General features: G+C 39.9%; 1 protein-coding gene across 2 annotated transcripts; it reads left to right on the top strand.

Moving 5' to 3' along the window:
• Window positions 1-382: 382 nt before the first annotated feature.
• LOC127425612 (pygopus homolog 2-like) lies at window positions 383-11,208 on the top strand. 2 transcript variants are annotated; one of them, XM_051671783.1, is made up of 3 exons: window positions 383-475; window positions 4,358-4,407; window positions 7,979-11,208. In XM_051671783.1, exons 2-3 carry the CDS (start codon window positions 4,366-4,368, stop codon window positions 9,593-9,595), a joined length of 1,659 nt encoding a protein of 552 aa, XP_051527743.1. In that variant the 5' UTR covers window positions 383-475; window positions 4,358-4,365; the 3' UTR covers window positions 9,596-11,208. The 2 variants fall into 2 exon arrangements, with proteins under 2 accessions (XP_051527743.1, XP_051527742.1); XM_051671782.1 differs by having other exon boundaries at window positions 403-1,281.
• The last annotated feature ends 996 nt before the right edge of the window (window positions 11,209-12,204 follow it).

The following is a 12,204-nucleotide window of genomic DNA, read 5'->3' as shown; positions in this document are numbered from 1 at the left end:
TTAAGAGTAGTTTTTTTTTTCTAAAAACACGTACAAAAAAATCAAACTTTTACAACAATGTCCCATTATTTACATTTATAGTATCAGTAATCAATTACAATTAAACAAACAGCAAAATAGCGAGAGGGAATTTCCCCCTTCCTTGAAACCAATAGTGGTCTAATCTCGAAGGGTCCACAAGCGCAAAACAAGGGGGGTGTTAAAAACATATTTCGAACAATTACATAAACACTGACAGACATTAAACATGTTTGCGTTTCTTACATATTCTACAATACTTATTGATTAGGAAAGCATTGCAAATATCTCTGGAAATGTAAAAATATAGCGATAATGACATGATGCTATTAACCAGACCTCCCCTATTTTCCACACATGCCCTGCGGGAGTCTACTCCGGCTGTCCGTCTTTGTCCGGCAACGAGTAGGCCGTAATTAACATGGCCAATTTCGCGTTCGGGGATAAATATTAAATCGTAAGTCTATTTGACATTGATTGTTTTACATATGAGGGTTGACATCCATGTCTTGAAGCAACAGTCAGGTGTATATTAATGAGCTGTGTGAGCAACGTTGCACACTATGTACCTTGTTTGATGAGGGCTAAACGGCTAACGGTAGCCTGCTCGCGAATTCTAATCACGTTTGAATTAAATTCGCGATGAATTCGCGCGTAACGCGTGAGTTACAACCACATTACATATTCGGAACGATCGCGTTTTAAAATGGGGACACTTGCTTGAAGTATTTGCCTTTAAATGTCATTTAGACAGTCATCCAGGTATATACACATCTGTTTGTGAACACATTGCAGGCAGGCAGATGTGCATCCACATCCAGTCCTTCATAATAATTTATAATTACTTTAATATCGCCTTCCCTGCTATTTCAGCGGCTGGTTTGCGTGCTTGCAAAGATCTCTCGTATTGTAACTCAATGTTTTCAGATTTATATGTGATGCTTTGCCAGATCACATTATTATTTGGGATCACATGCATCTAATGGATGCCAAATCTGACTCAAAACATTAATGCATCTTTTAGACATGTTGCTGAATAGTAGATATCTGACCTCAATGGCCCTGTGGAACTGGTACAGCTATATTTAAGCATTTCCACGTGCAATTCATACCTGGGGCAGCGGGGTTGATACTCGTTGGACCCGAGGAGGTATACGTCAAATACACTAATTTCTGTTAATGAACGGTGACATGGCACCGCACCGACAGTCATTTTAATGGCGGGACAGCAGGCGGGACAGAGTCAAGGAAAACGAGGCAAAGGTAGGAAACTGTCAATTGGCGCATCTCTGTGTCCGAGCGGGATTCCACACATCTCTGGCTGCAAAATCTTCCTTTTCCCTGTCCGCACATGGCTGAATGTACGGTGGCCTTGTTTTTCGTGGGGATCTGTCTTTTGGGTAGCTTTATGTCAACCTCGCATCACTTGTCTATTCACTTTAGTGTTGGTTTGTTTATTATACACTGCAACTTTTCCAACTTGTGATTTACCCTAACGCAAGCATCACTCTTGGGATTTAGGGCTTGGGATCTCTAAAGGATTGCATCTCCAGTTTCTTGCCATATTTCTATTTTACTATGGGATTAATATTGTGAATCTAGATACCAACTATAATTAAAGGAATAGTTAAAACAGAAAATAAAATTCTGTCATCATTTAACCACCTCTATGCTGTTCCAAACCAGCATTTTTATATATATATATATACACACACACACACTGCATGCCCAATTATTAGGCAAATTGTATTCCTCAGGATTAATTTTATTGTTGAACAAACACAATGCTCTCAGTCTATCCAAAATGTTATTGAACCTCAAACCTGAATGTTTAACAAAGAGTTAAGAGTTTTGTCTTTCTCAGGGGAATATATAAGTGTGCACAATTATTAGGCAACTAAATTACAAAAGGAAGATTTAGAGTAGGTGCAACAAATAAGTAACACAAAATGACAATTAAATAACATTTTTGGCCTTTCAAAAAGATTCAGTGACCTATATAGCCACCCTTCTTTTCAATAACTGCCATGAGCCTTCCATCCATGGAGTCTGTCAGTTTCTTGATCTGTTCACGATCAACTTTCGCTGAAGCAGCAACCACAGCCTCCCAAATGCTGTTCAAAGTGGTGTATTGTCTTCCCTCACTGTAAATCTCACGTTTGAGAAGGACCCACAAGTTTTCAATAGGATTTAAGTCAGGTGAGGAAGGGGGCCAAGTCATTATTTGGGCATCATTGAGACCCTTGCTGGCTAGCCAAGCAGTGGAGTACTTGGATGCATGTGATGGAGCATTCTCCTGCATAAAAATCATGGCCTTCTTGAATGCTGAGGACTTCTTCCTGTACCGCTGCTTGAAGAAAGTACTTTCCAGAAACTGGCAGTAGATTTGGGAGTTGAGTTTCAGTCCATCTTCAACTCGAAAAGGTCCATCTACCTCATCCTTAATGATAGCAGTCCATACCAGTACCCCTCCTCCATCTTGCTGGCATCTGACTCGAAGTGGTGCCCTGTGTCCATTAGTGATCCAACCATGGGCCCATCCATCTGGTCCAATCAAGAGTCACTCTCATTTCATCTGTCCATAAAACCTTTGAAAAATCTGTCTTCAGGTACTTCTTTGCCCAATCTTGACGCTTCAGCTTGTGAATCTTATTCAGTGGTGGTCGTGTTTCAGCCTTCTTGACCGTGGCCATGTCTCTGAGCACTTGACACCTTGTACTTCTGGACATTCCAGGTAGGTTGCAGTTCTGGAATATGGTGGCATTGGAGGATAATGGGTTCCTGGTAGCTTCACATTTAATAATTCTCTAGTCTTTTGTAGTTAATTTGTGCCTTTTCTTCTCCATGTGTTTTTGCGCCTCAGTTGACTATTCGCAAACAAAATGTTTGATTGTCCGGTGGTCACGCATCAATAGCTTAGCTATTAGCTGTTGCATCCATCTGAAAGGCATTTTACAATATTTGACTTTTCAGTGTCAGTTAAATCTCTTTTTTGGCCCATTTTACCTGAGGTAATGAAGCTGCCTAATAATTATGCACACCGTGATATAAGGTGTTAGTCACTTTCACCACACCCTCCCTCACTACACATACATATCACCTGAAAATGATTGAATCCAATAAGCATTCAAGTTTATATGGTTTGGAGTTGGAAAACGTGCATGGAAATAATGATAAGATCAGAATACTCACTTGCATAATAATTGGGCACGCAGTGTATATATATATATATATATATATATATATATACACACACACACTACTGGTCAAAAGTTTTGAAACACACTCATTCTTTATTATAATTTTTTTTCTTCACATTTTAGAATAATAGTAAAGTCATCAAAACTATGGAATAACATAAATGGAACTATGGGAATTATGTTGTGACTAAACAAAATAAATCAAAACTGTGTTATATTTTAGCATCTTCAAAGTAGTCACCCTTTGCCTAGAATTTGCAGACATGAACTCTTGACATTTTCTCAACCAACTTCTTGAGGTATCACCCTGGGATGATTTTTAAACAGTATTGAAGGAGTTCCCATCTATGTAAAACCTTTCTTTTTAAATTTATTTATTAAATTGTAGTTTTATAATGAAATAAATTAATATGTTGGCACAATTGTATTTTTGTCTACAAAACTAATTTCAAACATTTAAGCATACGCCTTCAGATCAAAAGATTTTTAAGATCATGAGAAACATTTCAGTCAAGTGTTTCAAAAGTTTTGACCGGTAAGTGTATACTAAGAAAGTGAACAGTGACTGAGACTGTCATGATGCCTAACATCTCCTCTTGTGTATCACAGTACAAAGAGAGTAAAACAGGTTTGGAACGGAATGAGATGGAGTAAATGATGACAGAATTTTCATTTTTGGGTGAACTATACCTTTAACAAGGGTTTGATTTGGTTGGGTATTAACAGTTTATACCCACTAAGGATACTGAGATTTGGGGTTGTGAACTAATTAGAAAGATCATGAGAAATTAATACTGGATCTAGAATAGTTGGTTTGGAAATAAAGTCTATTTGCATAGATGCACTAATAATATAATGTATTTGGCAATATAATTGGCTCAAATCCTCTAGTGATTTACAGATGGTAACATATAGTTTAAAAGTTAAAATCAGGGATTGTTTTTGACAGAATGGGCCTGTAAGTAAAGGTAAAGAAAATTGTAAATTTCAGTCTGTTTAGATGCCACACAACCAGCACTACAACGCTAAGACTAGTAGTGAAAGTTATGTTTTAATGTGGTTTTAATACGGCTCAGAAGTTTATAATAAAATGTCCTCTCGCGTCATTTTCCTGCCATTCCATGTTTCCCCCTTTATAGGTTCCCAGATGAAGAGCCCAGAGAAAAAGAAGAGGAAATCCAACTCTCAGGTAAATTTAACTGAATGGTCTTAAATGAGTATTTCATCCAAATATGAACTGTCATATTCGGTCATTATGTACTCACTCTAATGCCGATAAAATCATATATCATGATAATTTTTCACGTGATATTGTATCGATACTTTAGATTCCTGTACCAATATATTATTTATATATATATATATATATATATACACACACACACACACACACACACACACACACAGCTCTGGAAAAAATTAATAGACCACTGCAAAATTATCAGTTTCTCTGGATTTGCTATTTATAGGTATGTGTTTGAGTAAAATTAACATTTTTGTTTTATTTTATAAAGTTCTGACAACATTTCTCCCAAATTACAAAAAAAAAAAAAAAAAAACATTGTCATTTAGAGCATTTATTTGCAGAAAATGACAACTGGTCAAAATAACAAATAAAGATGCTGTGTTTTCAGACCTCAAATAATGCAAAGAAAACAAGTTCATATTCATTTTTAAACAACATAATACTAATGTTTTAACTTCGGAAGAGTTCAGAAATCAATATCTGGTGGAATAACCCTGATTTTCAATCTCAGCTTTCATGCGTCTTGGCATGCTCTCTACCAGTCTTTCACATTGCTGCTGGGTGACTTTATGCCACTCCTGGTGCTAAAAATTAAGCAGCTCGGCTTTGTTTGATGGCTTGTGTCCATCCATCTTCCTCTTGATCACATTCCAGAGGTTTTCAATGGGGTTCAGGTCTGGATATTGGGCTGGACATGACAAGGTCTTGATCCGGTGGTCCTCCATCCACACCTTGATTGACCTGGCTGTGTGGCATGGAGCGTTGTCTTGCTGGAAAAATAAATCCTCAGAGTTGGGGAACATTGTCAGAGCAGAAGGAAGCAAGTTTTCTTCCAGGATAACCTTGTAAGTGGCTCGATTCACGCGTTCTTCACAAAGATAAATCTGCCGAATTCCAGCCTTGCACCCTCAGATCATCACCGATCCTCCACCAAATTTCACAGTGGGTTGTGAGACACTGTGGCTTGTAGGTCTCCCAGGTCTCTGTCTAACCATTAGACGACCAAGTGCAGGATCGGTGATGGTCTGGGGGTGCTTCAGCAAGGCTGGAGTCGGGCAGATTTGTCATTGTGAAGGATGCATGAATCAAGCCATGTACAAGGTTATCCTGGAAGAAAACTAGCTTCCTTCTACTCTGACAATGTTCCCCAACCCTGAGGATTGGTTTTTCCAGCAGGACAATGCTCCATGCCACACAACCAGGTCAATCAAGATGTGGATGGAGGACTGCCGGATCAAGACCCTGTCATGGCCAGCCCAATCTCCAGACCTGAACCCCATTGAAAACCTCTGGAATGTGATCAAGAGGAAGATGGATGACCACAAGCCATCAAATAAAGCCGAGCTGCTTGAATTTTTGTGCCAGGAGTGGCATAAATTCACCCAACAGCAATGTGAAAGACTGGTAGGGAGCATGCCAAGACGCATGAAAGCTGTGATTGAAAATTAAGGTTATTCCACCAAATAGTGATTTCTAAACTCTTCCTAAGTTATAACATTAGTTTTGTGTTTTTTAAAAATGAATATGAACTTGTTTTCTTTGCATTATTCGAGGTCTGAAAACACGGCATCTTTTTTGTTATTTTGACCAGTTGTCATTTTCTGCAAATAAATGCTCTAAATGACAATATTTTTATTTGTAATTTGGGAGAAATGTTGTCCTTACCTTTTATAGAATATAACAAAAATGTTCATTTTACTCAAACACATACCTACACTGGTTGCCAAAAGTTTGGAATAATTTACAGATTTTGCTCTTATGGAAAGAAATTGGTACTTTTATTCACCAAAGTGTCATTCAACTGATCACAAAGTATAGTCAGGACATTAATAATGTGAAAAATTACTATTACAATTTGAAAAAATTTTTCAGAACTTCTTAAACTACTTCAAAGAGTTCTCATCAAAAAAGTTTCCACATGCAGCAATGACAGCTTTGCAGATCCTTGGCATTCTGTCAGTTTGTCCAGATACTCAGGTGACATTTCACCCCATGCTTCCTGTAGCACTTGCCATAGATGTGGCTGTCTTGTCGGGCACTTCTCACACACCTTACAATCTAGCTGATCCCACAAAAGCTCAATGGGGTTAAGATCCATAACACTCTTTTCCAATTATCTGTTGTCCAATGTCTGTGTTTCTTTGCCCACTCTAACCTTTTCTTTTTGTTTTTCTGTTTCAAAAATGGCTTTTTCCTTGCAATTCTTTTTCTTTTTTGCCATTTTTGACCTAATATTGACCTTAAGACATGCTAGTCTATTGCATACTGTGGCAACTCAAAAACAAACACAATGTTAAACTTCATTTAACGAACCAAATAGCTTTCAACTGTGTTTGATATAGTGGCAAGTGATTTTCTAGTACCAAATTAGCAATTTAGCATGATTACTCAAGGATAAGGTGTTGGAGTGATGGCTGCTGGAAATGGGGCCTGTCTAGATTTGATCAAAAATGACTTTTTTTCAAATAGTGATGGTGCTGTTTTTTTACATCAGTAATGTTCTGAATATACTTTGATCAGTTGAATGCCACTTTGGTGAATTAAAGTACCGATTTCCTTCCAAAACAGCAAAATCTTTACATTATTCCAAACTTTTGGCCACCAGTGTATAAATGGTAAATCCAGAGAAACTGATAATTTTGCAGTGGTCTCTTAATATTTCCAGATATATATATATATATATATAGTGTGTGTGTGTGTGTGTGTGTGTGTGTGTGTGTGTGTGTGTGTGTGTGTGTGTGTGTGTGTGTGTATTCACATCAGGTCCCAATAGTTGAATCACTATGAAGCAGGTCATCTAAATAAGTGCAAACATGTGAAAATGGCGTTTCACCGGCTGTGAAAGTGGCCAGAACAGCTTCTATGAGGCACGAGAGAGATTAAAACTAAGCCCGCGTGATTTTCTGTTTCTCTCACGGACATGCTGGGCCTCTCACTCGTTTGGCATAGTTTAAGTCGAAATCCATTTATTAAATTGTAATATATTACAATATATTGAATCATGTATCGTGGTACATATCGTATGGTATTGCGAGGTGGCTGCCGTTGCCCAGGCTTATTTTAAACCCATATGACTTTATTTCTTCTGTGGAACACAAAAGGAGATGTAAGGCAGAATTTTAGCATCATTCACAATTCACATTTATTATAGGAAAAAAGGATGGAATGAAAGTGAATGATGACTGAGACATACTGCCTTACATCTCCTTTTGAATTCCATGGAGAGAAAAAAGTCATAATTTACTCTCGTTCCAAGCCCATATGCTGTTATTTTTCCCTATAGAAAACAAAAGGAGAATTTTGAAGAATGTTTTTCAAGTAATGACAGAATTTTTGTGATGAACATCACAATTTCTTAATGCTTCTCAATAGACATTGTAGTTTTCTTTTGTTGTAACAGTTGCAAAGTCTTATAGTGGAATAGCCTCTCTTCTCATGCTAAATGTCTGCTTAAACAAATGCATTCAGTGTCAGAGTCATCACCTTTTCTCTCACCCATTGTGTTTCCTTTAAGGGGGCAGCGTTCTCCCATCTCTCTGAGTTTGCTCCCCCTCCCACTCCAATGGTGGATCACCTGGTGGCTTCTAACCCTTTTGATGATGACTTTGGTCCGCCATCACGCTCTGGTGGAGGAGGTGGTCCAGGTGGTGCCTCATTCATGCCCAGCCCAGGGGCAGGCGGAGGAGGCTACGGTGGGCCCGGTCGAATGGGAGGAGGAATGGGATTCATGGGTGGACCTGGAGGACCTGGAGGTGGCCAACCCGGCCGAAGACCAACTTTTGGTCCCCCGACACCAAACGCTGGACCACACCACCCTCTTGGATTTGGAGGCATGCCTGGCTTTGGAGGTGGAGGAGGTGGTGGAGGAGGTTTTCCACCTGGAGGGCCATCGCAGTTTAACATGCCACCCAATTTTAGCCCTCCCATGCACCCCGGGCAGGGCTTCAACCCGATGCTGTCACCTGGAGGAATGGGTGGTGGTCCAGGAGGCGGAGGAGGTCCGCCTCACCCGCGGTTTGGGATGCCTCAACAACAGCCTCCCCATGGACAGGGGGGGCATCCCTTCAATAGCCCACCTTTACCCGGGGGCCCTGGCCCTCGTGGGCCCCCGCATGGCCCCATGAACCCTATGGGAGGAATAGGAGGAGGAATGAACTTGATGGGCATGGGTGGTCCAGGTGGAGGGGGTAATATGGTGGGTGGACACCCAGGTATGCCTCCACAAGGACAGTTCCCTCCTGCGCAAGACAGCCCATACCCTGGATCAAGTCCCCCTGTAGGTGAAGAGGGCAAGAACTTTGGTGGTCCAGGTGGTGGTTCAACAGTCCCTTCTCAACAGCAACCACCCAACCTTAATCCCTCCGGTCCGCCATCCAACAATGCCACCCCTGGTCCATCCCCAGCCCCTGGACCTCCACAGACTGGAGGAGGTTTCCCAGGTCATCCAGACGTCCCACAACCAAACCCCAACACACCAGGGCAACCCCAGTCGGCTCCTCCACCCCCAAATCCCAACTCTTCCCCTACGGGCCCACTTAATGGTCCACAGCCACAACAAACGCCAACCAATCAGCATCCTCCTCCCAACTCCAGTGGTGGCCCTGGCCCCAACACCCCATCAAATCAACAGCAACCAACACCACCAAACTCTACCCCAGGGTCTGGACCATACAGCCAGCAGAACAACACTCCAGGTGGGCCAATGCCGAACCAACCCAACTCCAACCAGAACAACCTTAACAGCAGTGGTGGCAACACTCCAGGTAGTAACCCCAATCCTCCATCCAATTCCAACTCCACACCCAACACCCAGTCCCCACTTCCCAGTGGGCCTGCTCCACCAACTGCTGGCCCAGGCTCCGGTCCCCCAAAGCTAGGTGGAGGTATGGTTTTCCCTTGTGGCCTTTGCATGTCAGAAGTTCATGACGACCAAGAGGCCATCTTATGTGAGGCATCATGCCAACGCTGGTTTCATAGAGACTGCACAGGCCTAACTGAGCCAGCATATGGCCTGCTAACAAGAGAAAGTGCTGCTGTGTGGGCCTGCGACTTCTGCCTCAAGACAAAGGAAATTCAAGCAGTTTATGTGCGCCAGGGACTGGGACAGCTTGTGGCTGCCAATGATGGCTGAGGGACTGCTGTAAAGAGCAGAAGGGGAAAATGTATTTCTTGGTGCTTCAAGTGTTGTTTCACGGTAAGAAATGGCAAAGGTTAATTGAAACTGAAGAGTTAGACTGAGAACCAGAGGAGAGGGGGATACTGATTGAACTGAATTTGAACAGTCTCTTAATCTCATTGTACTAACAATAAGTTTTCTTCACAGACCTCATATGCACTTTTGGGGTCCCTGTTTCTAAATAAAGCCCTAAAACCAGAACTTTGAAAGCTTTATATATAGCATACCATGACACACTTTCAAAATTCCAGGTTCCTTTAGTTTTGAGATTGCACTCATTGGTCTTCATTTGTCACAAAAATGTGGAGGATTGGATTAGCATTTTCATTCTGGCCACAATGAAAAGTCTATAATGTTCATATTTAATATTCATGTACAGGAATTAATGCTTTTGTGTGACCCTAAATCAGCCTCCAAAAAGCTGTCCAGCCTTGTTTTTTCTGTTTCAAAAATCAATTTTGTTGATCTGCAAAAGCACTGATGCCAACTGCTACCTCAATTTGACAAAAGTCTGGCAAAGAACGCTTTGGCATTAACTAATGTTAAGGCAGGAGCCTATAGTCACCACTCAACCTCTCCTCTCTCTCAGTAACTCTGTTTCAGTGTATCCAAAGGGAACTGGCAGCATTCTGCACCTTTGACTATGACAAAAGGCATATAAAGACATGTAGATAATGAACATTCACTATGTCCATTGTGGAATAAAGGTGAGATCTTCAAAAGAGAGAAATAAGGGTCCTGCAATTCTCTGTCAATAAAACTCTTGATTGTTTTTCTTTATGTACAGCTTCTCACTGTTTTTTCCATACAAAAGTGGACATTGGTGGCTGATGGCATAGCGAATAGTGGTAATCCATAACTTTATCAGTGTATGTATGTAGTCTTTGGATTGCATGTGAGCCAATGCAGTACTTTGTCAGATCTGTTTTGAATCTTTACTGTTCTGATTAGGCCTCATCCTGGGCTATGAAGTAGACCAAATAACAGACAAAATCAGATGTTGTCGCAGAGTAAGATGTTTGCAATTTATTTCTTTTTCTGATTTCTACATTTCTGTCCAAGTTGCCTTTTCTTATTTTATTTTGTATGTACCTGTGTGTATGCTGTTCTGTGTGCTTGTTCTGGTACCCTCCATTGGCCAGCATTGTGCAGTAATATGGGGGTGTTTGGTGCTCAGGCTCTACTGAAAGAAGTAAACTGAATAGTTGTTTTTTTTTTTTTTTTTTTTTTTAACGAGTGCCTGTCTTTGTGACCTTTTTATTCTATTAAATTTGTCTTTGACAACCCTTTAAACCAGGCCATGAAATCTTAGACATCTGTATTTAAAAAAAAAAGAAAAACATTTTTTTTTTGATAAACTGATAATTAAGCTAACTAATCCCTCTATAAAATGTTTTATTGAGAACATTAAAACTTATTTTTAGCTTACAAACATTAGGTTATAATTGTCCTACCTTAAACCATGCTATATGTTATCACTTTAGTGGCATATAAAATGTTTATAATTAAAGTGGACATTCACAAATGAAAAATTTGTGTTTTGGGGGTGGGGGGTATTAGCAATAAAGAATAGGGTTCTCTCTATGATTTTTTTTTTAATTTATGAGTAAAATAAGGTCTGTGGTAAAAATTACTTGAAGATACTTGGTCATTTTGTTCTACAACATATAGGACACAGTCATTCCTCAAATGTAAATTTTGAAGTCCCCGTAAAAAAGAAAGCAACATCCTTTTTTTTTTTCTAACGAGTTGCTAAATAAGGACTACAAATACCACGTGAAAAAGTGAACATGCTTGACGAAATGCAAAACTATAGTATAGTTCGTTCAAGTCCTCCTGGGAAGTTCGTACTTGCGAGGCTGGAAATTATAAACACGTGATGTGCGTTCAAGTGACTTTAGTCGGAAAGAACGGACCCGTTTTGCAATTAAAAATTTCTTTCTCTCTTTTTCACATACTGGCGAAGGCAGGAACCTTTTTTTAAGCAACAATGCAACAAAATGAAGAGCAAAGCCATGCATTGGGGTGTAATTGATGCTTCATCTGTCTATCATTCTTTTGCGGCCACATTTAATGCTGGGAAATGTAGTTTTGTTGCAACCGCTTGTGCATTAACCAGCTAAATGAGTCTTATTTTCTGCACAGTCAAAATCCACAAGAAAAACTGAAATATTACCAATAACAATTTGCTTCTGGCTTGAACGTTAAATCGACACACACCCAACTCGGAAAGTCGGGATCTAAGAAAATCCAGACTTTCCCACTTGTAATTACAACTTAGTTGTGGCATTAATGTGTATTCAACTCATAAATACGATCAGTCCGACATGACTTGAACGCACCATTTGCCACAGGTTATCTTTTTTTTTTTTTTTTTATGAGCAAAATAAGTTATGTGATAAACATTACTTGAAGATACTTGGTTTTGTTCTACAACATATAGTACACACAGTCATATATCAAACGTGAATAACAATTAAAAAAAAGTATGTTGCTAATTAGTTGCTAAATAAGGACTACAAACACAAGCATGTGAGTGAACATTAGCAACATGCTTTTTCACG

This window comes from Myxocyprinus asiaticus, chromosome 34 (genome assembly GCF_019703515.2).
Source record: "Myxocyprinus asiaticus isolate MX2 ecotype Aquarium Trade chromosome 34, UBuf_Myxa_2, whole genome shotgun sequence".
Classification (NCBI taxonomy): Eukaryota; Metazoa; Chordata; class Actinopteri; order Cypriniformes; family Catostomidae; genus Myxocyprinus; species Myxocyprinus asiaticus.
This window is presented reverse-complemented; position numbering and strand designations above follow the sequence as displayed.

Excerpts from the sequence above, each read along its gene's own strand:
- LOC127425612 (XM_051671782.1), top strand. The coding sequence starts at position 1,236 with ATGGCGGGACAGCAGGCGGGACAGAGTCAAGGAAAACGAGGCAAAG. Across the intron at positions 1,282-4,357 it reads TCAAGGAAAACGAGGCAAAG|GTTCCCAGATGAAGAGCCCA; the intron begins GTAGGAAACTGT and ends CCCCCTTTATAG. Across the intron at positions 4,408-7,978 it reads AGAGGAAATCCAACTCTCAG|GGGGCAGCGTTCTCCCATCT; the intron begins GTAAATTTAACT and ends GTTTCCTTTAAG.